Source organism: Columba livia, chromosome 4, assembly GCF_036013475.1.
Source record: "Columba livia isolate bColLiv1 breed racing homer chromosome 4, bColLiv1.pat.W.v2, whole genome shotgun sequence".
Taxonomy (NCBI): Eukaryota; Metazoa; Chordata; class Aves; order Columbiformes; family Columbidae; genus Columba; species Columba livia.
The window spans coordinates 40326997-40354243 of record NC_088605.1 but is presented as its reverse complement, the minus strand read 5'-3'; the positions used below and the strand labels follow the sequence as shown (position 1 = coordinate 40354243).

The window sequence follows — 27247 nt, the reverse complement described above, 5'->3', positions numbered from 1 at the left end:
TAGGATACATCACAGGATCTGCAGAAGTTTAAATAATGCATGAGAAAATTGGTCCCTCTAGGAAAGTTACTTAGTGATGCTCATATACTACACTTCTAGAAAGATATTTTCCCATTTATTGCTCAAAAGTGTGGACACAAATCTTTGGGCAATACTAACAAGTCTGAAGGAGTGCAAAGAAGTTTTGAAGAAGTGACCTGAAAGAGTGAAATAATTAAAAAAAAAAAAAGAAAAAAAAAAAATCAGTACTTGTTTACAATCCTTTTATAAAACACTCAGTTTATAATAATTGAAAAGAATAAGTGTCACCAAAAAAGAAATTGCACACCATCATAACATCTTGATGAGGAAAGCTTCTGGAAGTTTTCCACTGATCAATAAACAGGAGCTAACAATTCTGGAAGCATTCTAGACACTCTCCTATGCTAGAGAGCCAAACACTTAGATGTAGGGAAGGCAGTCAGAATGAGAAGACAGGAGAAGGAAGCATCTAAACACATAACACAAAAAGTGGAACTTTGAAAACAGCAAAGGAGGAAGCTCATAATTATAATATTATCTGCAAGTTCATTAAGTTAATAATTTTGGCTGAAATGTAGTTTACTAAACAGTTGTTAGTAATCTACTTTTTTCCACTATTAGGGAAGCCAAGGTTTCCATTGGTTCTAAAAGAACTGTGGTCTGTGAGGGACTAACGCACCAACAGACAGAACAGTACCAATGGATAAGAGTGATTTGGAGACATGTCAAATCACTAAATGAAACAAGACACAGAACAGAATCTAACACGTAAGGACAGATTTATGGATTATTGTAGTCCAACCTGTTTGCATTGCCTTGTTTAGATACTTCCTTCAATCTTTTCACTTTTTTCCTAATTGCACCAGCATCAGGTAAATGGTGATGACCTGCAGGTCCTTTAGGAACTCCTGGACGTACTCCAGGTGGAATTCCTCTGTAGGTAAATATGTACAGTAACTTTCGTTACTTTCATCTAAAGCAGACCACACACAACTTCTAATGCAAGGTAGCCGTACCTTTCAGAAACTTCTCGGCCTTGTACTTTTGCCCTCAATCTGGCTTCCCTCTCTTCAGCTACTCTAATGTTCTCCTTCTGCTGTTGCATCTGGTCAAAAATAGCATGATAGTGTTCATATGGTCCTCTGGAAGACACAGGAAAAGGGCTAACACCACCTCCACCGCCATAATATGGTGCCTGAAAATGAGAAAGGAGAGGATGGAAATCTCAAATACTGGTTTTAACAAGCCCTTCCAATTTTCACCTCTTCAGCAGAATAAGAGCTTGAATATATCCTGCAACAATTCTGAATTGCTCCTAGTTTTATTCCTGGCATGCCCCAATCTTAAGGAACTACAAGATAAATATATTGAAAACTTATTTTTCTGTTAGGACTTCAGAATAATACAGCATTTTACCTCCTTCTGATACCAGACTAGTTATACACAAGACACCTGTCACACATTTTGAAAGTTATCAGTAACACATCCATTGAAGTGCAATTAGAGACAGATGTTCCACACAGCAAAAATAAAAGTTTTAACACAAAAGCTAGAAGTGACAAAGTACCAACCAAAGTACTAACAAGTGATTTGTAGCCAAACGCCCTTTTTTTTTTCATGAAGCTAGAAAGAGTTAAGCACACTTCTAAGGTTGCTGAATGGCATTAAGTGCAGATTTATCTAAGAATCCCTCTTGCTACCAACCTATAATTCTGTTTCATCACTAGAACTGAGATGCTTCACTATTAAAGCTCAGATCAGGGGCACATCTACCATAAGTGACTACTTTATGCAAATTATCTCTGTTATTCTCAAAGAACTAGAGTTCCTACAGAACCTTCATATGAAAATAATAATAAAAAAATATGTTGCAAGCAGCTGTGTACAGTAGCAGGCAAGGATGGAAGCAGAAGATGTGAAACTGGCAAAACAAGGTTAAGGTTGTCAGCACATGCATAAAAACGTTCCCTTTACACCTGGGGAAGCAGTTAAGTAGCTCATGGTAGAGAATCTATGGGATTTGTTTTAACAATAGTGTAAATGTTCCTTCCAGAGTGGCCTTATGTATTTTTAATAAATTCGAATAGGTGAGCGCACATATGACAGGTTGCTCACATTCTGAGTTTCAGTTGCTCAGTACCCATCAATAGCTCCCTATAACCCCTATGACAGAACACTGAAAGATTCATCCAGGCACTCAAATACTTATGCTGGTATGCTGTTCATCTGAATAGAAGTAATTCACTATACAAGACTCCAGTTTCCACAAATAGAATGCAAGTCTTGCATTAGACACTATTCAAGGTTTCACCTATCACTATTACAGCTCAGTTTTTAAAAGGATTATCTAAAGGAATAGTATGATCAATCTCCAGGCAAATGCTGTGAAGCAGGTGTTCATCAATAACCTGCAGAACAGTTACAGCCCCCGCTAGAACCACAAATCCAAAAGCCAGATCCTTGTCACCTCTTTCCCCACTTTCCCTCAGAAATGGGTACCAGCAACCAACCCCAAAAGACAACAGGAGGAGAAAATCATGCAGTGCCTGAGCCTACTGTGCTTTCATGAGAGAATGCAGTTCGACAGCATTGTCAGGAAGTTGTTGGACACACTGTTTTCATTTTGGAGAAAGGAAAATGATAATGAAGTCAAGAATACTATAATGGCATATGGAAACCTGGAGTGATGATAACCTAGCAGTATGCAGTAAGATCTGTACTAAACCATCCAATCTGGAGAAGACATTTCAATGAATTTTAAAGCATGTTTGCCATGACATTTTGCACTAGTGATCCTTAGTGAAAAATATATGCAGTCACTGAACCCGTTTCCCTAGATGACTGAGGATACTGATAATGATGCAGCTGTTGCTACAGAATACTTCATACATTTGCAGTGCCTGAGGACCTTGCAGTAAAATTCTCAAAGCTAACCAGAAACACGACTGTTTTCAGAAATATATATAGCTCTGATCCAAAAATGACAATGCTGATGTATTGTGTTGTGTGGAAGCTTGCATTGGTGCCTGCCAGTTTCATCTTGAGAGGGAAGCATGGCATGGCATAGCAAGCAAATTATGTTTTTTGATTTTTCCATTAAATGAAGTTTTAAAAATCTAGTATGCTTAAGTGTGCTTTTATATTTAAGCTTTACTTATATGATGTGTGACACACATCCAAAGATTATGTCTGTTTTGAAATAATATACTTAATAAGCAGCCACGAAAACCTTGTCAAGTGCTTGTTCATTCCCCATGTTCTTGTACAAGGAACAGAAAATAAAACCTTATTCATTTTGACTCTACAGCTCAGTTAGACCTTGTTTACAAAAACACTACTGAACATGTTCAGGCCAAATATTTTTGTAAGTCTCACTAACACTACAACAAATAGCTGTGTTTAATCCATTTTCTACTGTGAAATAGATTTACATCACAGCAATACTTAAATCCCTGCACTGGCTCTGTCTGATGAGAGTACCCAGACCTTTATATTCAAATAACTTCACAAGACTACTTCCCAGAACAATTGTTTCCATGAACTATAAGACACAAACAGGCAAAACGAAACTGTCACAGAATCAGATTAAATTATGTAACTAAATTATGTAAGAAGTGAATGGCTAAAGAGTTTATTGTTTTCAGACAAAAATAATTAGATTTACTCAGAATTTTTCACCCCCCTCCTGAACAACTTATCAGTATATATAAACATTGTCATTTATGTTACTAAATAACAAAGAATGCTTCGAACTAGGTGTTTAATACTGGGGGAGAGGTCCAGTATCATAATATGAGAACCTGGAAAAAGATTTCAACAAAGGAATTCAAGAACAAACTTGAACGTGAAAGCAGCTGTTCATGCATAGATTAAGCATAAGAAAACTAGCAAAAGCAGGAGTGGAAAAAAGGAAAGTGGTGCATGAAAACCATTACTGGCAGAAAGAGAAGAAATTCAGAAATTTAGGAAGTTGGAAAATTAAAATTGCACATGTTCTCCAAAAAGCCAGGGAAGAGAGTCTGTTATAGAGTTTCACTTAAAATATCCATAGATTAATAGCAGACAGCCCCAAGAGTTGACCTCCAAGAACAGATCTTTCTGAAAAGAGAAGACCATGCCAGATAGCCAAAGTCAGGGGGAACAGACTACAGCACATTTCTGCATCTGCTGCCAACCTTAACATCACCACTTCCACCTGAACCAAGCACATTCCTCCATCCTTGTTCCCTGGCTCTGTTTATTCGTTCCATCTGAAGGAGAAAACAATACAGGAAAACGTAATTCAAGGAATCACTAAGTAAAAATTGAACTTCACTATTAACACATTTTAAACATATTTTACCCTTTCTTTTTCCAATCTTCTCATTTCATCCGCCTTCAGTAAACTGATCTGCAATGTGCAAGGTTTAAGCATGTTTAGTAACTGAGAAATTGAACTACTCCGTATTCTTATGCAATGTACAACACACCACAAGATATTTCATTAAAATTAATATGGGTGGAAAAAGAAAGTCTGAAGAATCTTGTCTACCTGATCTCTCTGGCGTTTTTCTTTTTCAGGCAATTCTAATCTTTTCTTTTTTGAAAGTTCCTGAAAAATAAGCATATAATTTGGTATTTATTACTGAGCCATTATTCTGTCAAGTCTCTGTCAAGATAGGCCAGCGCTCCAACTGCTGGTGTATGTCCAAGAAGATTAAAAAAAATAATTATTTTTTTTCAAGTCACTGTTACATAATGTTTGGGAAAAAAGGAGGAAAGGTTGAAGGTTTTGTCATTCTTGCTCTGTACTTCACTTTTGCTTAGTTTGAAAAAGTAATATTATTTCATGATACCTCAAACATTTTCCTCCTTTCTTCCCCTGGACTAATTTTCTTCATTGGAGTTTAAAAGCCTAGATAAAAGGTGAAACTTCAAATTAGATAGTATGATGCCAGAATGACAGAAAAATTCTAATTAGAAAAAAAATCTTAAACCCACAACTTAGCGCATGCAAAATGAGGTTTAAAGTAATTACTCAGGAAGTTTTAAATGAAAAGCACTGCTAGGATCTAGGGGTAAATGTACTACTTCATCTTCTACTACAAGCTCTGTCTTGAAAGTTGAAGACAGTAACTTTTGAATCTGTTTGTCTTAATTTTTCTTCTCTGGCAGTATCATTCTGCAACACAATCTGTGGATTTCTTATTTATTCAGAGAAGAGATTTAGTAAGTTATCCTTAGGTTCTTGAGCCTGAGTAACTCTAACCAAGGCTCTTGCTACCTATGGAAAAGAAGAACACAGCCACTATTCAGTACAGGGTAAAGAAACACCCAGACATAATAAACCATGCTGCTTAGTCTAGCCTTCTTAAAGAAGTGGTTACTTCTAAAGCACGTTTTTCTGACCACGCTAGAACACAGAGAGCTTCATAGTATTTTCTTATGATGACCTAAAGACCTATCAAATGAGTACTTTAAAATCAAGTATTTCAGAAGACAAGCCTTTAGAGACTTAAGTCAATGTAATTCAACTACAGTGAGTTAACGTAATATCACTAAACAAAGCAGATGATTGCTGCATGCTCCTCTGAAAAAGCAGTTGAGAGATGCAAGCTCAGACTACCCTGGAACAACAAAAAAGAGAAGAAAATGTATATGACACTGTAGTCATTGTTTCTATTTTACATCTTATTCCTCATCACCAGGTACAATCCACACAAAGAGTATGTCTTAAAATAGCAGCGTTACAGACTCCTTACATGTAGAGCAATGTACTCTGCCACTTTGAGTGCAAGTTGGATTGGTGTTGACTGGTGACAATGATTACAAAGAGCGGCAGCCTTAAACCATAAAAACCTCATGGTCTCATAAGGCCACACAAGAAGTCTGTGCTCTCCCTTCTTCTTGCTCTCTTCAAAAAAGTATGTATCCCAAGGCATCAAGACTTGTGTGATCAATAAGTTTTTCCCTAAACCTCTGATAATTTTGAACTTAAAGGATAAGTTACATCTCAGGGATAATTTTCTATCCACCTATCAAATTTGACAGATGGGTAGAGATATCCCCAAAGTGCCATGGGGAGAAGGGAAAAAACAAAACAAAACAAAACAAAACCAAAAAACCCAACGCCTCCAAAATCCACAACAACAATAAAAATACTACTCATTGAGAACAAAATGTGAATTACTTCTCTTGCTGAAGCGGAAGCTTCTTGGTTGCTAGTTGTTTGGTGTGTGCATATAGCTCAAAACTAGCTGTATCATAAACATCTCCTGGCCATGCAGTAATTAAAGGAATAAAGAGAGAGAAGAGGAAAAGGAGGAAAAAAAAGTTTTACATAATAAGGACTACAGAAAAGATGACTGGCAGAAAGATCAAAAGTAAAGTATGAAGGTATACAGAAGGCTATTTCTCATTAGCTCATGGAATTAAGACTGGGAAACTCCTTTTCCAATTGCATAGTTTCCTCTGGCTCACAACACTTCAGAAAATGACTAAGAAATTTTCTATGTCTTGAAAATTTGAGATTATTTTTGAGTAAGGAAGGAAGATGTAAAGATTCTTATTGTGTCATTGTGTCAATTATCCTGACAGACTTCCAATATTTCTAAGAGTGGTTAACATTAACAAAGGAACTGAAAACATGCAAAGAACATCTAATTCAGCAGTGGATTTAAACCCCAAACTTAAGGTAGCAGTCTCCAAAAATCATTATATTAAAACCAACTAAACAAACAAAAATCAATAACAAAGCAGGCCAAGCAGTTATGCTACTACTACTACTTTCTCTGCAGATGCATGTGTCCAGATAGAAGACATTTTGAAAAGGAATGCATAGTATTTTCATAGCATGTAAATATGAGCAAATCAGTTCAATTTAAGTAACTCAGCTTCTTACCTGCCTAGATTTAGCCAATGGCCTCTTTTCATTAGGCTTTTTAGGTGCATCACAAGACTTCCTGATCGCTAAAGGCACTCCATATTTTGCAGCAGGTTTGGTAATTTTCTGAGCTGGTGCGACTGAAGTCAGTAATTGTTCTTGAGCCAGTCTTTTAGCTAAAAAGAAAAAAAAAAAATGTTTTGCAGCTATCCAAGCTGGCCAGTTTACCATATTTCCTTTTACCAAGGTGTTGGAACAGCAAAACCGAAGGAACACAGATGAACTGCTAACATTTCATTCACATGGGGTGATGCATAAGTGCAGTATACCCAGTTGTCTAAAACAGCTCATCTAAACTTCATGCTTGGTAAGAAACAGCAGAACACAATCCCTGAGCTTTTCACTCTCAACACTTCATTCTAAACTGCAGAACTGAAGCTTATTTCAGGTGCCGTGCTTTATTATCCAGTGGATATCCCATAGACACAGGGAAAAGTTTTCCTAATGGAATAGAGAGGCAGGCCTCTGTCCACTAAAGACACTGGACAGCAACCTGCAACACTCATATCAGAAGAAGATGAGCCCTGGAAGAGCTTCAAGGGCCTTGAAGGATATTGTTTTCCCTGTAGAGTTCTCAAAAATATGTCAATATTGTGGATTTTATTCTGTGTTAGCAGGGTTTTCTTACTACAGAATAGCAGGATATCAGTGAAACACACAACATTCTGACAAAGCATCAAAGCACGTGCCATAGCTTCAAGTAATTACAAGGAAAAATAAAGAAGGGTAAGAAAATCTAGGAAAAAATGGTAAAATAATGCAGGAAAAAGAAGTAAGATATGAACATCTAAACAAAGTGAAGCACAATCTCATTTCATAGAACATAGAATAGTTTGGGTTGGAAGGGACCTTCAAAGGTCATCCAGTCCAACCTCCCTGCAATGAGCAGGGACATCTGCAATTAAATCAGGTTGCTCAGAGTCCCATTTAGCCTGGCATTGAATGTTTACAGGGATGGGACATCTATCACCTCTCTGGGCAACATTTTACCAACCCCATTGTAAGAAATTCCTTTCTCATGTCTAGCCTGAATCTCCCCCCACTTAGATTAAAACCATTACCCTTGTCCTGTCACAACAGGCCCTGCTAAAAATCATGTCTCCATCTTTCTCATAGGCCCCTTTAAGTACTGAAAGGCTACAATAAGGTCTCCCTGGAGCCTCATTTGCTACCAGTAGTAGAAATTCTACTGCTTTGGGCTAGAGTCAGGGCTAAATCCTGGAATCTTTACCAAAACCTCCCACATTTTTACAATAAATGGTATTTCTCATTACCCATTTGTCATTAGTAAGGGGGAAAAAAAAAATCAACAGACAATAACAACATATAAATTATTTCCAGTATTTGTAGTCTTCACTGTCTCCTTTAATTTTGGAAGCGTAGCATATTTCAGAAGGAAAAAAGTACACCTAAAATCTTACAGAAGCATAATTCATATTTGCATCATTTGTACCCTACATACAACCAAGCTCCCTGGGGGACACAGGAAAATTGCTTCCCTCTTTTTTTTTTTCCTGACACTTCTACAATCATGTCTAAGAAGACACCAAAACCAATAAAAGAACAAAGCTCTATACACCATCTTGCCAGAACTGAAAGCAAAAGCACTTTCCATACTTACTTACCTGGTGCGGCATGCGGTCCAAACTTCTGGAAGATTTTGTGATTGAATTCTTCTGCAATAAGCTAAACAAAAAGTCGAACAGTTAGCCAACAGTATTATGTCTGAAGCTTGAAAGAACTCCTTTTCAGACAAACTTAGCTGTAAAGATTTCTGAATCTTACCTTTCATTGGGACTTTCACCTAACTATTATGAGTTGAAAGTCTATTTTATATACAAAACAAATGGCCTTCTCCTGAAATTTCTTTAGTTGCCAGTTAGAATCCACTAGAATTCTTTATACTTAGTGAGGTCTCCTTTTGCATTAATTTCCTATATGTCCTTTCTCTGCCTATATTTATTTACCTTGTATTAGTACTACTATTTAATTGTTAAACTTGATCTCTTTTGATTAGATTTATAGTAAAAGGACATGAATAGATGTCAAATGTTATCAACAGATTCTAAACTGAGTAGTGAGCAACTTCTAGGTCATATATACATGATACATTTAAATATCAATACATTTAAAGGTGACTTCGCAATATTTCAAAGAACACACTTTCAGGACATTCCAAATTCCAATTAAAAATGGCTTGAAGAAATTGTGATAAAGAAGTGATGCTGAAGTCATTGGCAGCACCGTTTTATGAAAAAAACACATATGTAAACAAATCAACATCTCACTCATAATTCCTCGCTATGTAGAAAACCACACAAAACAATGCTCTGAAAATGTAAACTTAAATTTGTCTGTGGAAACTACCAAATACTTAAGTAATTTGAGATTTTTCTTTACAGTTAGTACTAAAACTTTTTCTTCCACAACTGAAAGCATCTCTGTAAAAGCTCTAGGAAATACCATTACTCCAATTTCTCATGTTGAATATTGACATCGCAAAAAAGAAAAGGAAAAGTTCTATGATGTTTTTAGCAAAGTTAGAATTAAAACTAACTCCATACCTGTGGTGTGAGAAATTTTTCAACCCGTTTGGCTATAAAATTTTTCTCCAATATGGAGTTTACTGATGGTCTATTCCTAGGATTCCTTTTAAATAACTGTGACAACAGATTACGTAGATCATAGGAGTAATGCATAGAAACAGGAGGGAAAGGTCCAGAGATTATCTTCAGTACCAAGTTCTTCATGTTACCAGCTTCAAACTACATCACGCAAGAAAGAAAAGTTATTATTACTTACTCTCTGTCCATATGTGAGGCTGCATATAAACATAAAGAGAAGAACAAAAACCAACACACCTTCCATTGCCTCAACGTAGCAAAACAAATTTTCAAGGCCATCAACAGTTCACATCAGCGGTTTGAAATAACCTGCTGCCTCATAATAGAGATATTTAATACTACAGGGATACAAACCTTGCTAGCAATTAATTATTTCACTCCAGATCCAGACTGACAATGATATATAATGAAGGATAAAATAATTATATAATTATCTGCTTCATCTCCTCTCCCACACACTTTCAACCATCACATGCCCTCTGCCCCTTTTAGCAAAGCCACATTTCAAATGAAATAAAGTCAAGTATTCACACTCCCACAGTGTGAAATCCCAAGGAATGTTTAGACTTCAGCTTAGGCTCAGGAAGCACAACACACTGTTTCAATTCCTTTGTACTATAAAAGGAAAACAGTACATATCACCCAGCTCACAGAAAACAACCTATTGCTATCAATTCTCAGGCAACATTTTCGGCATTGCTACCACAGAAGAGACCAAGCAATAAGAAACTATAAAAGCTTGAAATGAAATGAAATCCTTATTTCTTGGTGGGTTTTTTTTCTGATATTCATATTTTAATATTTTTTCCTTTAAATAAAAATAGCTATTTGAAAAAACAAACACAAGCAAACAAAATCATATAAAAAACCCACAGCCAAAACAAGACAGAAAAAAAGGTTTTTCTTCCCCTCCTAACTGGAAAATCCATGATAAAGATGTGTTATTCACAACAACACACACACAAAGAAAGGCAACTCTTTCACCTCAGGAGTTTTTTCTAAGAACTATTTTTGTTCTAAACATAAATGCATTAATTCATCTGCACAAAACCTGACGGTCCAAATTCAGACTTGCAATGAAAAAGTCAAGTTTTTGGAAAGAAAGGAAGACTATTCGCAGTATTGTTTCCTACAGCACCTGATATATTTTTTCAGCTAGCACATTTCATTAGAAACTGACATTGAAACAAAATATACAGTACAAAGATTTCTGGAGAGGTTGGAATGAATAGAAAACAGATGGAAAATGTTGGTCAGTATAGGAAGAGGAGATTAAAATGTTGAGAGTAATTTTAAATAGTCACCATTAAAGCCTTTCATCAAGTGAGACACATTTGCATAACATCAGGAAAAATCCCTGCTTGAAATCACTACGATTTTAAAGAAACAAAATGTTGCTACTCACCGCATGTTTAAGTGTGCACATTTCATAGAGAACACAACCAAGAGCCCAGATGTCACTAAAGCAAAGAGAACATGCTTAAGAATTGGTTCTAGGTGTAACATGGCCATGTAACTTATATCTGTGAAGTCCATCTTTGAAAAGGAAAAGGTTGTATTTTGAGTATGTACAAGCTCTCTTGTATCTTCCACCCTTTCAAACACAACACCCCAAACAAAAAAAGAATTCAACAAGCGAAAATCAGGCCAACCTGAAAACCAGCTGAGGTTATTTTGGCTCCAGATTTTATTTAGACCTTTTCATCTATACCACCCCAATCAGAGAATTTAGACAAAATATGGACAAAGGCTTTCCTTCTTTAAATGTATACATTTACCTGAGGTCTTTGAATCAAACAAACAAAAACCCAAACAAAACCCACCACCCAGCTCAGCAAATAAAATTCTTACAGTCAATTTACTCTGTTTACCCTTGACTTATCTTACCCTTACTCATGACAGGATTACAGAATTTGGTTAGAATACCATCTGATAATAAATCCCATATAGGAGAAATTAAGGGACAAGGAACTGTAATAATTTTTATCTTTGAAGAAACGAATTGGAATTAGTACAAGACACCCACAACAATGGATGGAGCAGCTTAGTGAGGCATAAGACTAAGTTGAGAGTGACCATGTTAATGACATGATGGATGCTGTTACCAGAGACAGCCTACTGCCAGAACAGCAAATATATAAGCAAAGTATCTATATGACTTTGCTATCTGAAGCAAGCTGAGCCACTTTTCTATACATCTGCTTAGAGAACCCAATTACTGTGTTTGTCATTTCATTCTCATCATGCTTTCACATTCATAGTGGATAAATTAAGGCAGTAGAACTAGTGTGGAGATTAGCAAAAGCTGAGCCATCATGAAGAACACAGCCAGATCAAGAACTCAGAGCATTAAGCTACATCATCTCTGCATCACATTGCTTTGTATTGCACAGACCTGCTAACATCCCGCTTGTACAGACTCAATACTTTCTTGGTTAAGAGATGGAACTAATGGCTCTTCACCATCATCTGAATAGAACAGCTTCAGATTTCTAAAGAGCTCACTCTATTCTCCTTACCAAAAATGTTTAATAAAATGTTTACTAGTACCTTTTATTGTTGTAAGGTTTGTTTTGACATATTTCAGGTGATAAATAGTATGGTGTTCCTATGCAAGTGCGAGCCAACTCAGCAGTACTAAGAAAAAAATAAGAATGAATGTTAACTAGTTAACTCACATGAAGCGCACACATGATGTTTTCCTAGATCAAAGCGATTTACATTAAGTCAGAGAAAACAGCATCAAAAAGGAATTACCTGTTAAGAACTCTGGCGATCCCAAAATCTCCCAGCTGTATTGTTCCATCTTTGGTTAAAAATATATTCTTGATATAGAAATTTTAAGAAGTCTGTTAATTAAAACATTCATACAATTGCAAGCTTCTTGTTCTCAGCATGTTTTGGGAAGAATAAACTTTTCTACTATTCAATCACTATGAGGTCACTAGCAGTAGCGTTATTGACTGCTCCGATACACCAGACTTACTCTAGTCCTGCTTAATCAAAATTAAACACTATTACGCATTCTAGAATACAACCTTTTCTGTCCCCACTGATAAATATGAATAATAATCAAGTAGCTTCATCAAATAGCCTCATCTGTTTGAACAAATATAATATAAATCTCTTCCAGACAATTCTGAGGAAGAAAAGTGTTTCCAGTATTCAAAGTGTTTAGGTAAAAAGACTATTTCCTATAATTTTCCAACTTACACTAGCAAGATACGAATGTAATCACTTTGGAAGTAAATTCAGTTAAAAAATAGTTACCTACATACCTGTGACTTTATATCCCGATGCAAGATTTTTCTATCATGTATGTGTTTTAGCGCTAAACAGATTTGTACAAACCAATCCAGAATCTATGTGTGAAAGAAAATGCAACATTAGTACTGTTATTTATCTGAAAGCTGCCCCAGTTACATAACTGAAGATATTATCAGATCAGCTTTAGAATTCTAACTCAAGATTTTACCCTCTTCCCACAAACTTGTCATTTATACCACAGAATAATTAAAACCTAACAGTACTGTCACTATAATGCAAACTTTTAAATGAAAGATGCGTATTACCCAAATTGCATATTAAGCCAGAGACCACTACATATTATAAAGCTAAAAAAAGTACACAATATGAATTTGATCGACTGAAATGTTTAAGACACAGAATTTGCATCTTAAAGATTGTACTTTTGCTGTAATGAATACAAGTCTTCTTGCAGTCAATCAACCAAGAGTCCTATAAAACCATACCGATGTTTACAGAAACACTTATTTTATCATACAGGAATTTTATCTATTTTACCGTAAATAGAAAAATAGTACAAAGCACATTTCAACTAGAAAAGCAACGAAATACATATATCTAGAAGATTAAAAACAAGTCAACAAAACCCATGTTTTCGTAAATTTATAAAAACCATAATGTAAAGTGACTACCTGCAAGAACTTGTCCATGTGAACACTGGTTTCACATTTGCAACTTAGTACATACAGATCAAAATTACAGTATAATCCAAGGTGTAATTTTCACTTTTCTATATTAAGTTCTTTTTGTAAAAGTGAGCCCAAATTAGAAAAAAAATTTTACAAATCATATGCAAAATGTTTCATGATTACCCTATTCTAAACACCATCAATAGACCTAATATAATAGCAGGCCTTTCCAGCCAGAGGTAAACTGAGATACTACTGGAAGCAGACACAAAAGCATAAAAACAGTTTTATAAACAAGGAAACATACGTTAGTTGTAAACAAAAAAACTGAATCCTACATAATCTATTTTCACACAATTGAATCAGATCTACATAAAATCCTCTCTTTTATTCCAAACTCTCACACAGTACGAATGACTTTATAAGGAGTATCATGGAAAAAGAAAATCTGCTGGCATACATGAATACAAGATTAATTTTTTTCTAATGGAAAAATGAACTTTTGAATGATATCAACTTCATATTGCCATATTTCATATTATTGTACTTATAAAGTATGTTATTCTATATTTCTCGTAAATGCAAATCAGTGTTACAAAACAAAATTCCTGTGCCATTATATATTTACAAAAATAATTCCAAAGGTTTAAAAATATTCATGTTGTCTTTCAGTATTTTTCATTTCTCAGACTTGGCTTACTTACTTCGTAAGAGATCCAGCTTTTTTTTAAATCATCTTACACGTATAGACAAAACCTCAATTAACATAGCCAAGAATTTCAGCTACATTTTTTTAAGACACTACTGTAACTGATGGCAATGAGAATCACAGTTTGAGAACCTCCTTTAGATTAGACAACTATATCTACCACACTGAACCAAAATACTTTAAAACTCATGAAAAAGTATCATGCAAGAAAACACTATAGCAGCAGTTTCCTGTTACCTGATCTTCAGAGAACAAGATTCCTTTCTGGGCATTGATTTTTTTAAATAGGTCTCCTCCTTCACAGTAATCCATCACTATGTAAAGACAGCCATTTTCTGTAAAATAAAACACGATGTATTTCAAAAAGAAAAAAACAGACCCATCTTTAATGCAGCTTTCCAAATATCTTCACTGCAGTCACAGATAAAGCAACAAAAATGTTAACCTTTTCACATGCAGCTTCAGGTATCACTTCAGTCCCTTTTTTTTTTTTAAACTTCAAGCAAAATTACTTTTACTATTATGAGTTTCACAACATAAGGTTCCCATTTCTGGTAAGATAAGACTATTTTGATATGGAGAAAAAAAGTCACACCTGCTGAACCAATGCCGCAAAACAAGGTTCAAAACCACTGAAATTAAAGGTGTCACTTTGTGAATGAAATATAAAACCACTCTTCTACCTGCTTTCAAACATCTTATAGATCCCCTACTCTAAAAACAGAGTTCTAATTCAGGTAGTTGCCTCTATTTGCCTAATTATTTCTTGGAGTTTCACTTAGTGTGGGTAATACCTTGGCCAGATGAAAGACTGTGACAACCATGAGCTCTCACACCAGACACACTGTTCATTTCAGACACTGAATAAAACTTCCAGCAGATGATGACAGGTGGAAACTATTATTTTTCTTATTTTTTGAATTAAATTTGGGGAGACTTCCAAAAGTCCTATGCAAGGTTCCATTAGGATGTAAGAACATTTATAATACATTTCGTACAAAGTTACAGTTTTGCTCCCCAATGCAATCTTATCCTGTTACTGATGAAAAAAAGACTGGGCAGAAGCAGGTTACTAAAAACTATGAAGAACTACACTAGCCACATATTAGGCATAATTTTGATAAGAGCTGAATAAATGCATTATATCAGTCACATGTCACTCAAAAGAAAAACTCTTATTTTTGAAAGAGATTGTCATAGCACTTAAAAAATCTAAACAGAGTCAAAGTTAATTAAATCATCTAAGTTGCTTAAATTTTACTCCTTCAGAATGCTTCTGGAATTTGCCTTTCAAAACATCAAATTCAAGACTTTTCTTTCATGCTTACAGCTGTTTGTATCTTGATTAAGTTTTATAATGGTGTAATTTTCAAAGATGATCCTAGGATTCTGAGTTTCTAGTAGACCTGTTGCTGCAATAGTTCTCTTTTAAAAACAAATCAGTACAACTCAAAATGAATGTGCTTTAGCAATAAAGATGTAACATGAAGTCTCTTGAATTACAGATTACAGGATCTACCCTGGAAAGAAGAAAAAGGAAAAAAGCAGTCTTTAAAGAACAGGCTTCTGTTACAAAGAAAAAAGTGTAGATTTATAAATTAGAAGACTATGGCTGTGCAATGACTCCAGCGCAAAATTCTGATTTAATGAATAGACAAAAATAAAAGCCCCAAGAAGACATAAGAAAGTCAGCAGAAAAGAAGGAAAATAGAAAAGAGCAGTATTCCTAAAGAGTACCTCAAATAAAATTTACATTTTAATAGTATTTTAACCTATAAAATAAGCTCTTTGAATCTTTTATCTGTACTGCTCATTTCCAAAAACATTCACTGTGAAAACTAATGTGGGATTATATTTCTCTTTCCTTCACAGCTTGATGAAGCAAATGGTCCCATCTACTTTTCCACCTCTGAAAGCAGTTATATGATTATAGTTACCGAAGACTGTATTCTAAGACAACAGGCTTTGACATCCAAATTGCTCTTGGTAGGTTATCAATACCCAAATTTAGACCACTCTCAGATTTAACATGCACAAGCGTTCAAGTCATTGGAGTATACACAAGTATTCAAGGAGACTTACACTCTGGAGAAATAAGGGGAACGTAACCCTTTCATTTAAGCATCAACCAAAACTGACACACATAAGGAAGAGACATGAATATTTCTATTTAATTGTTGCACATTAACTATTATTTTTAAACATGCAGGGAATTGTGGAAAAATACAACCAGAAAGAACTGAAAAGAGTAACAGAAACGTGAAAAAAACCTGATTAAAGAGAGAAAACGCACTGACTTTTAAACTATGTGCAGTAAGTAATGCATGGACAGTCACTATCATTACTTCAGGTTCTACTGTATTAATTAATCTTACCTTCAAATGACTCCCTATACAGGACAATATTCGGATGTTTCATGTTAGCCAATACAGCAACTTCTCTTCTTGATTCTTCTCTCTCTTTATTTGACATCTTCAGAAGAAATATAATGATTTTTGAGAAAAGGAATGCGAAAAGCATGAATCACTAATTAGTAATAAATGCTTACCTTAGATATGTTGATTTCTTTAATAACATACTGTTGGCCATTTTCTTTAGCTTTAACAAGAATTGCTTTCCCAAAGGATCCTTCTCCAATCTTTCGCACTTTAATATATTTATCCATAGTTATCTAGTTATCTTCTTAAGGCATCCTTACTCGAGTACTAGGGAAAAAAACAAAACAAAACACACACACAAAAAGAACAAACACAAATCAGATCTAGTTTGCTGTACTTAGTCATCTGACTTGCCAAGTCATCTTACTTTTTTTTGTTGTTGTTTTGTTTTTACTCAAATTGTCAACCCATTTGTCTCCTCAGTTGCATCACCTGCTTTGTAGTTTTTCTGTAAATCACCTACTCTTAGTCTCAATTCTATTTGGGTACAGTTGGCTCACTTGGTGTAAAAACAAAAAGGCTGCATTGAAAAATACAGTTTAATCTTTCTCCTTTACAGACAGTATTTTAAAAATTGTGTGTTTTATCTTTAAATAAAGCAAGTAGTCAGTGCCATAACTTCTGATTCAGCTAGCACACAATCATCATATAGAGCTATAGCACCTGCTTAACAATCCTCCATTCAACTGTACCTGGAAGAACTATGATAGTGGTGAGGCAGAAATTCCTACATGTTGTTTCTTAAGAAGCACTAAATCCAATATTTTGGAAGTTAGTCACTATAATGAAGAAAAAATTGAATTATCTCAAGAGAGCCACATCAAGTTTAGAATTATTATAAAATATAGAAAGGTGTGACCTTAACTCTGGCTGAAAACTTAGATAAATTATTCCTCCATGTTGCACAGAAAATAAATTCATTACAAAATGGCGCAAATCAGTATTTTTAAAGTACTATCTGACCACTTAGACTACCTTTTGAGATTAAACAGATTACTCAACTGAATGTTGATGCTGTTTACAGTCCTATATTAAAAACTACATTGGTATAAATAAGACACTAGTGAGGTGCATGTGCAAAGTATGGCAATATAGAGATGTGTCAAAACAAAGACCAAAGTGATAAACATCAAAATAAACTCACAGTGGACTAAAATGTATTTCCTACTGCAGATGGAACCTACATACCCTGAGTAAGTTTCCGTAAGCTTGAAAAGGCAAAATGTTCCTAAGTGAGGTTTGGATGCAGAAAAGCTTGAGAGCACTAACAGTATTATGCCCTATTAGATCCATACTTCACACACATCTCAGGTGCAGGTCTTCTTCCTTATCAGGGATTTTTTTTGGTCATGAAATCACCATGCACCACAGATGCTGCTAAATAGTGTCAGGATGATGAAGGACCCATACCACAGAAGCAAACTAAAATGAATAAGCTGGATTAATATAGCAAGAAAAAACACAAGAGAACTGCAGTAATCTTTTCTGCAAAATAGAAGATGGGGAAACAAGCAGGACTAAGGATAACTACCAGGAAAGAAAAGAGTAACAATAACAGGCCTACAACATCTTGGGTGTTTCTTTGCCTTGGAGTACAGAAAGATAGTTTAGAGCACTACTAAAACAAAACAGTATTAATATTAACATTCTCTTTTGGGCCATAGTAAAATATAGCCGGTGAAACAGAATTTTAACTTCACATGACTTTACTAAGTTCTCTTCCTACCCCTGCTTTGTTTGTGAAACAAGCTATGCTGTACTACTGCTAAACCAGATGCATTAGGTGCAGCTTAGGGCTCTTACACTGTTCTGTGCAAATATAAGCGATCAAGAAGCAGCCTGTGGGTGAGAAGGTACAGTTCAGTCAAAGAGGGTATATAATTTCGTACGAGTTAGATGGCTTATTTTTACCCGTGGCATGGGAAATACAAGTCTTGAGAAAGGACCGTCAGCGCTGCCTGGGCGTTGGCTTTTCAAGCCCTGGGCAAGAAGTCATTTTATCCATCACACACGCGCACAGAGAAGCGGCTTGTGCGCCAGGGCACAAGCCACATCCCGAGACAGACAGACTGACCAACCGCTGGGTGCGGAAGCGAGGCGACAAACCCGAACCGCACAGACAGGCCACAACCAGGCGGACGAAAAGCGGCACCGCGCCGTGCCCGGCGGCCCCAGCCCGGCGGCAGCGGAGGCCCCCAGGCCAGCGGGCCGCGCTCCTCTGCCGGGCCCCACCAGGCCACCGCCTCCGCAAAGCTGGGACAAGGCCGGCGGCAGGTGAGAGTCGCGGCCAGAGACCCCCGTCCCAGACCGAATGCAACAGGAAACCAGCCACCGGCCTAGCCCCACCAACAGCTACTGCCACCCGCCCCATCCCCACCACAGCATACCTCCCCGCAACGCCCGCCGCTGCCACAGCTGCTCTACCCAGCCTCACGCCGGCCGCGGGCCCGCCCCCTCAGCGTCTATTGGCTGAGCCCCCAGCGTCTCAGCTCCTATTCGGTAACGTGTGCCAAGGTGGGGCAGAAGGCTCGCTTGACCGCCCTTCCCGCGTTAGCGGCACTTCACCGTGGTAACGCACGGGCGGCAGTCACGTGACGGGCAGGGAGCACTTTAATACAAATGAACCTGCGGGTATTTAACAATTTTTCCTTGGGGGAAAAAAACAACAAACAACCTGCCACAATATTTTCTGGAACCTCCGTTCTGTGGGTGCAAGTTCGCTCTTTGCTGGCCTCCGTACCTCGGCGGGCACTGCAATGCCTGGCGCCTGCCTCAGGCTGGGCGTGCACAGCAGTGACGCGCTCTGCCCGCCATCTGCACGCCGCCTGCAGGTAACATTTGTAAGCTCTTTGGACCCGACAGTCAGAGCGCACGGCGCCCGTGAAACTCGGCCGCGTTTTGCTTCAGGCAGAAACCAAACGGTGCTGCGATGTACGGAGCCATCTCCTTTACCTGGGAAGCAGCCTCCTCCCCGTTCTGAAGCATGGGGGTTTCCTGCTCCCCCGTTACCGCCCGCTCTGCGCAGCGGCGAGCTGCGACCCGGGCCCGTAACCCGCCCTCACAGAAAGGACCGCTGCCCGCGTTACGCGGCGCGGCCGGGCGGACGCTCGGGCACGGCGGTACCGCGGAGCGGCGGCGGTGGCAGCGCTCCCCAGCAAGACCCCCTCATCGGGCACGCGCCTAACGGCAGCTCTCCTCAGGGGCCGCAGGGAAGCCACGCCCCCCCGCGCTCCCGGGCAACAGGGAGGACCCGTATCGGCGACGGACCGCAGGAGCCGGAAGCAGCGGCAGTGACGCGGCCTCGGGCGGCCCAGCAGGTGCCGAGCGGCGGCGGTACCGCGCGTGCGCGGCAGGAAGCCCCGCCCCCAGGCCGAGGGGCGGGGTTGGCTGCTGGAGCGACCGTTGGGCCGGGGGCCGAGCCGGTGTCCGCGGCGTCTCCGCGACCCCGCCCCGCCGGCGCAGGAGGATGAGCCAGCGCCTCCCCGGGGAGCAGCAGGCGGCGCCACCCGGACAGGTATGGGCGGAACTGGGCCCGGCTTGCCTCCTCTCCTCTCGGCGGAGGGCCGCGGCACGAGATGGTCGCTCCGGCACTGCGACGTGACAGGAGGGGCCGCGGGTGGGCCGCTCGGTCCCGCCCGCTGCGTGGGAGCGAGCAAGGCTCAGGTGGCGGCTCCGGCCCAACGGTGGCGAGACGGGAGGAGGAGAGGAGAGGAGAGGGCAAGGCAGCCCCCGCCGCACGGCCCGCCCGCCTAGCGGCTGCTGCGCTCGCGTTAGCGGGACCGCTTCGTTCGCGGCCGGGAGGAGGGAAGGGGCAGAAATGGCGGTTTCTCATGGACCCCTCGACTTATCTGACCTCTTGCCCCGAAACGGGAAAGGCTGGGGTGAGGGGAAGTGTTCTGTGTGTTTACTCAGCGTGTAACCTCATCACCTGATTTCGCTGTTCCATGGCAGCTGTTCTGAGGGGCTCTGCTGCTTGGAAGATCCAGAGTCTCCTCATCATGTAAACAGAGTTGGAAGTATTATTCTGCTTGAGTTGCTCACTTTATGTTGACTCACGGGTTTGGTTGGTAAAGCTGTTGTTGCACAAGAGAGGGAAATAATTGGTTACTCTGGGAGCCTCTTAATTAAATGAGGACGGTGCAGTCCAGTGAGGTTAAAACTGAAGATGACTACATTCTTTCGTATTATCTTCCCTCCTTATCCAAAATTCTTCCCTTCCCAATCAAAAAACGTGGAGCTGATTGTAAAACAAGTACATATCGATTCACATCTAAAATGAGCAGGAGCAAGTGTGATAGTGGAAAATCATGTGCTAATAGTGAAATATGTTGTGTTGAATAGCAAATTTGCTGTGTCACACTTTAAAATACTCATCTAGGTAAAACAAGGCCTTAAAAGCAAATTTAAAATGTTTCTGGTGCCAAATTGTGTTAGAGTAGCTACTTAAAAATATTTTTTGAAAGATGTCCCAAAATGGCAATCGTTTGTGTTTTAGGACTTGAACCTTCTTTTTGAGGTTGTTGGACCTCTGAAATTTAAGGTGCAGAGTTTGTGAAAACAATTAAGTTCACGATTATTTACGTGTCAGATATATTGGTACCTCTTGCTTTTTGACACCTCTCTTCTTGGTGGACCTGTGAAGGGTTTTATGGCCTGTATCCCTTGGCAACGTGGATGCTTCTTTGCAAAACCAGCTATTTGAATGAAGGATCTGTGTGCATGTGTCTTTTTTTGGCAAGCAGATGAAAACTTAGTGCTCAGTACTCTGACTTGTCAAAACGGGAAGGAATTCTGCTGTGGGAAAACTGCAGCTAGCATGAAGCTCACAGTTTGAAACAAAATGACTTTGCATCTGTCTTCAAAACTTGTGGATATGGAAGGTTCCATAAAAAATGGTCTTGTTTCTTGTTTGCTTCTGTTTGTTATTGGTATATCAGTCCTGAAGAATCTTTGCCTGACAGTAGTAGATGTCATGCACAATGTGTATTGCCATATTTCTAGAAATATATTTTTCTTGTTCTATGATTTCCAAGGCTGTCTTTGCCCAAATCTTTATGGCATCCAATCTTTAAGTGCTTTACGATACCACTGTTCTCCTTGTGCATACTTGCAAGTAAAAGTAATCCTGGGGTGTATGTCTTCTCTCTCTTGTGCTTCATATTGACTTGTAATAAAAACAAGGGTATCCAAATCCTCAACTGGAAAGACACTTGAAGCTGTTGGTCTTTGCTCTTCTGCCTGGACTTGTGCAAAGCATTTGTCACTGCCCCACATGACATCCTTGTCTCTAAATTGGTGATACATATATTTGTCAGATGGACCACTCAGCGGGTAAGGACTTTGCTGGATAGTTGCACTCAAAGAGTTGTAGCCAACAGCTCAGTGTCCAAGTGGAGACAAGTGGTGTTCCTCAGAGGTTGGTATTGGGACTGGCTTTGTTTAATATATTTGTCAATGACATGGACAGTGGGATCAAATGCACCCTCAGCACGTTTGCTGAAGACACCAGGCTTTGTGGTGCGGTTCACAAACTGGAGGGAAGAGATGCCATCCAGAGGGATCTTGACAGGCTAGAGAGGTGGGCTTGTGCAAACCTCATTAAGTTCAACAAGGCGGAGTGCAAGGTCCTGCACATGGGTTGGGGCAACCCCAACTACAAATACAGGCTGGATGGAGAATGGATTGAGAGCAGCTCTGGGGAGAAGGACTTTGGGTTGTTGGTTGATGGGAAGCTCAATGTGAGCTGGGAATGTGCGCTTTTAGCCCAGCCAGCTGTATCCTGGGCTCCATCGAAGCATAGCCAGCAAGTTGTGGGAGGTGATTCTGCCTGTCTGCTCTACTCTTGTGAGACCCTGCCTGGAGTACCGCATCCAGCTCTAGACCCCCAGCATTAGAAGGACGTGGACATCTTGGAGTGAGTCTGGAGGAGGGCCATGAAAATGATCAGAGGGATGGAGTACCTCTCTGATGAGGAAGGGCTGAGAGAGTTGGGGTTGTTCAGCCTGGAGAAGAGAAGGGTCTGGGAAGACCTTGTTGTGGCTTTTAAATACCTAAAGGGGACCTACAAGAAAGCTGGAGAGGGACTTTTTGACAAGGGTATGTAGTGATAGGACAAGGGGTAATGGCTTTAAACTGAAAGGGGGTAGATTTATATTATAATAGATATAAGGAAGAAATTCTTCACTGTGAAGGTGGTGAGGCACTGGAACAGTCTGTCTGGAGAAGCTGTGGATGCCCCAGCCCTGGAAGTGTTCAAGGCCAGGTTGAACGGAGCTTTGAGCAACCTGGTCTAGTGGAAACTGACTCTGCCCACAACAAGGGAGTTGGAACTAGATGATCTTGAAGGTCCCTTCCCACCCAAACTGTTCTATGATTCTATGACTGCATTGCTCTGAGCCACTTTATTTTGTGAGTATGCCTGCATTTTTCTCTTGTGACTATGTATTTCCTCTTGTGGTCGCTTCCACAGCTGATGTTTTGTCACAAACAGATATTTCAGTAACCTGCAAGTGAGAACCCACTGTGTGCTCATTATTCTAGGAACAGCTTGGTCTAACTGTTTAATATATGTTCTCCGGTTCACTGAACATACACGTCAGGTTTTTTTTCCCCCAATTTGCTTTGGGGACTGTGTGTATCTTACACTGGTATTTGAACAGCAGAGTTGTATTATTTGAATGTAAACACTAAAGCTGGGACAACTGTTCCAAGTTTGCACCATTGCTGAAAGGCATTCTAGGAACATTTAGAATTTTTTTTCCTCCCCTTAATGAAGTGACTTCATATGCATGTGGAATAGGTGTTACTGTGCAGACCAAGTTTTCAGGGTGAAGCCTTGTAATAATTTGGTAGTAGGGATATTTTTAACTTCATCATAAGGAAAAATGGAGTAGAAGCTCTACTTTTGAAGAGAGTTGTGCCACAAATTATAATGCCAGTTTGTGTTGATTGAAGGGTTAATTTCCTAATTCTCAGCCTCTAGGTTGCATGTTCCTAAACTTCTTGCTTTGGCACCTCCTTGGCGCAGCAGTAGCAGAGTAATCTCTGAAGGCGGTCAGAAGTGGCCGTTATCATGAGCATGAAACCGCTTGTATACCCTCCCTGCTCATTTTCCCCAAACTAAGGTTTCAACTTAATACCTGCACGCTCGGAGAGCAGCTGCCCAATTCTCTGCTCCCTGGGTCAGTCTTTCCCTTGTGTCATAACCTGAAAGTACAGGTTCTGTGTTGGCTGATATCCTAAAGCTGTGCAGGTGTCAGGCCATCTCTTTCTCTGTGCTCATGAATGAGGTATGCAGTTCTAGGCTCCAATACAAACTATGTTGTGCTTGTTTATGTGGCAGGCTTTGGAAACCGAAGGTGCTCAGAATATTAGAAAGTTGGCAATTATAAATTTTTATAGCTATTCAACTTGAAACTTTTTTTTTGAATTTTGGAAGCCTTTATAAAATCACCTGAGAGAATAGACAAAACAATGTTCATTGTAATTGATTCTGATAAGAGGGTTGTAAACCAACTGTAAAAATAATGTTTGTTGGGATGTGTGCTCTGCTTTAAAAAGATTAAGTGGAAAAATCTACATAAAACGTTGAGATGTTGGTTAAACTTAATGAGCTGATAATACCTGTCACTAGCAGAGAGCAGAGAATTGACAAAGTGATTCCTGGCCTTCATGCATAGTAGAAAGGATTCCAAACAAAGCTATTAATATAGTCATCAATCTTTTTACATCTGTAGTGTCCTTATTTGTATTATGTAGTTGAATATGTACTCCTGGAAATTAATTGAAATAAAGGAATTTATAAGTTCACAGTGGGCACCAGTGGTTATTTTTAATGACTTGGAGGAAGTCTAGTTTGTTATTTCCCCTTAAGCTTTCTAGACATTCAGCTTTTTTGTTAAGCATTTTACTTAGGCTTTCTCATTAGAGGAGTAGACTCTGTGCTTACTTTGGGAGGGTAAGGAGGAACAGTAAACGAAAAAGTGAATTAAATTCCCTTCTAAAGCACAGATGCTTTGATAAAGATACCCTTTGCTGTTGCTTTTTTTCTTGTTTTTTTGGTATATTTTAATAAATTTATCTAAAAAGTTCTTGAAAGAGGAAGTACTTAGATGTCCATTTTGCATTTTTATACTGCAATACAGTATAATGGTGAAACATTTCCTGATTGAAATAGTTAACATGAAATTTTACTTAAGTAATACTTTTAAATTACAGATAGAGCTACTGAGGTGACTTAATATTTTGGTGTCCTTCCAGTTAAAGTTCAAGTACTCATTTTCCTGAAAGATAAATTTGTGTTTGAATTCCTTGCACTCTTATCCCCAGATTAGTGTTCCCTGCCTGATTTGTTGGGTTTTGATGTTTTATCTGCAGTTCTTGATCTACTGCAGCTTTCCCCCCAGGTTTCTGTTATTAATGTCTTTTGTGTATGTGTTGGAAAAAAACCCATGCAGTTCTCCATATGCTTCTGAACACGCTCGTTTTATGATTCTGAAAACTGAATCTACAGATTTCTGAAAGAGGTATCTCTAGGAAAGAAAACTGAAGATTTTTTTAAACTATTATTTTTCTTTTTGCTTCTTGTCTTGCAGAAAACTTTTAATTCTTATGTGGAACACTACAAGAATGAGGAAATACAGTTATTATCAGTCTTACAGATTACCAGTTTTCTTCTGGTTTGTGCTGAGACATGAATATTCTTTTAACTTGTGCAACGAAGCTTATAAGACTGCAGAAACCTAACTCACAAAATTCTGAATGCTTATTCCTCTAAGAAGTTTTTAAAAACCTTTTGGTTCTTTGTATAGGTAGAGGATGGGTTATTTTTAGTAAATTTGATCTATGAACCCAGTGAACTGATCTCATCTTTGTGGTTATGCAACATGTTTAAGATAACTGACCTTCTTGTGTTAGTTCTGTTAACTAGAAGCCATTTAGTGAAGTATTACTGAATTGGTTTTTTTCTGTAATTTTCAAAACTAAAAATCTCCCATAAAGCCACTTTCTTTTTTTCCTCATAAAATATCCGCCTCAATTAATGCTTTCAACTTGATACCACTATTTAACAATAATAATTTTCCTCAAGACTCACCTGCCAGGAACTTGTCTATTATTTGTAGACCCCGACAAAGTATACATAATTTTACAAGTTGTATTTGCCAAACAGCCAACTAAGTTTTACAGCTGGAGAGAAGAATATTCAAGTGAGGGGAACTTGCTATGCATTCAGAACAGCTAACACACTTGTTTTAGTGACTGCTTCACTTCTGGTGGTGTTTGTGCATCCAGGGCTTCACTGCCTTTGGTTTGGTTTTGGGGTTTTGTTGTGTTAGTGTTTGTTGTTGTAGTTGTGTTTTTGTTTGGGGATTTTTTTTGTTAAGGTATATGTTTTTATTCAAAAGCAGAGACAAGCCATTAACAATCTTATGCACTAACATCAGAGGTTCACGGGTCTTTCCTAAAATTTTTCTTTCATCCTTTGAGGAAGACCAGAATGGCAATCAGTAATAGTTGGATATGCTGTATTTACAAAAATGAGGCAGCTTCTCCCTAGTACATGCAAGAAGCTCAGCTGTGAGCCAGATCCAGGTGTTTCTTGCAGATTGCTTCAGTCCTTCCCCACCTTGCTGCCTTCACCCTGCTGCTTAAGATTATCCAGAGCAAGAAAAAAAGCAAGCCTATTGTCAGGGCTCCCAGCCTTAAAGTCTGAATAGCTGCATCTGTCAGTTTATCTGTGCATTACACATACTGAGAAGAACCCCCAGCTTTTTGTACTTCTTGGTGACCAAAGACTTGTAATTTCTGACCTGAGTACAGCAAATGGGTTCCCTAGTAGCTGGTATTCACTTCTTTGAAGTTTGAAAATCGGTGGTAGGGAGAGTAAGTAAACAGGACCCACCAGGGGTCCCCACAAGATTTCATAAGCAGTGGTTGTCTGCCTGTGCTAGGTTTTGGAGAGATCCATAGGATATTTTTGTTTCTCGATTCAGGGGCTTTAGTGTGTTTATAAATAAATTGGAGTTCAGTGCAAGGATGTTAAAAATCTGTGGTAGCTGCTGTTATTGAGAAGATGCTTAGAGTTAAAATGGGGAGAGTGGTGCTTCTTCAGATTCCAGTTTGACTATCCTGAATTATAGTTTTGTCTATCAAGAATGAATACTTTTCATGTGCTTCTCTTTTTGCTGGAGTCTGCCTTGGCTTGCAGAACCTCTTTTCTGTGATGCTCTCTTATTTCCTTTAATATAAAGTTTCTTTTTCATTCCTTGAGTACTTTTATTAATCATTCAGCTATAAAGGTATTGAACTGGAACAAAATTATCTGAAAGATATCCAGCTCAAGTGTGACCCTGAACTTATGAATCTGTGCACATAGCTGAGGACTTTTCAGTGCATTTCTCTGAAAAGAGAAAGTAGTATGAATGACAAGACTTCTGGTAATTCCTGTGGTGTATTAAAGCTCTGTTCCATTGTTTGTGTAACCCTCAGATGACTGCAACACAAGTCTATATTAAAAAGGAACAAAATTCTTTAAAGACTGCAAAGAGAAGGTTACATGCTGTTCCCGTGTCTTTTCATCAAACAGAAAATGAGAATCG

The 27247-nt window shown here is 38.7% G+C and overlaps 2 protein-coding genes across 14 annotated transcripts in view; one reads left to right on the top strand and one right to left on the bottom strand.

Annotated features, from left to right (window-relative positions):
* Positions 1-19837, bottom strand: part of NEK1 (NIMA related kinase 1) — a 46745-nt gene extending 26908 nt beyond the window's left edge. For 2 of the 12 annotated variants that reach the window (XM_065061345.1, XM_065061347.1), the window contains exons 1-16: positions 19037-19255; positions 16760-16916; positions 16587-16683; positions 14449-14546; positions 12846-12929; positions 12325-12392; positions 12118-12204; positions 10973-11027; positions 9508-9708; positions 8569-8629; positions 6902-7059; positions 4553-4612; positions 4364-4411; positions 4197-4271; positions 1038-1216; positions 824-955 (exon numbers count right to left, since the gene is read on the bottom strand). In XM_065061345.1, the coding sequence (XP_064917417.1) occupies positions 824-955; positions 1038-1216; positions 4197-4271; positions 4364-4411; positions 4553-4612; positions 6902-7059; positions 8569-8629; positions 9508-9708; positions 10973-11027; positions 12118-12204; positions 12325-12392; positions 12846-12929; positions 14449-14546; positions 16587-16683; positions 16760-16876 (1520 nt within the window). In that variant the 5' untranslated portion in view covers positions 16877-16916; positions 19037-19255. Of the gene's footprint in view, positions 1-823; positions 956-1037; positions 1217-4196; positions 4272-4363; positions 4412-4552; positions 4613-6901; positions 7060-8568; positions 8630-9507; positions 9709-10972; positions 11028-12117; positions 12205-12324; positions 12417-12845; positions 12930-14448; positions 14547-16586; positions 16684-16759; positions 16917-19036; positions 19256-19601 lie in introns of those variants that run through there. The other 10 variants (XM_065061348.1, XM_065061352.1, XM_065061346.1 and 7 more) reach the window with 7 other exon arrangements.
* A 169-nt stretch (positions 19838-20006) lies between these two features.
* Positions 20007-27247, top strand: part of CLCN3 (chloride voltage-gated channel 3) — a 72920-nt gene continuing 65679 nt past the window's right edge. For both annotated transcript variants that reach the window (XM_065061361.1, XM_065061358.1), the window contains exon 1: positions 20007-20163. The gene's annotated coding sequence lies outside the window, so the exon portion shown is untranslated. The remainder of the gene's footprint in view (positions 20164-27247) is intronic.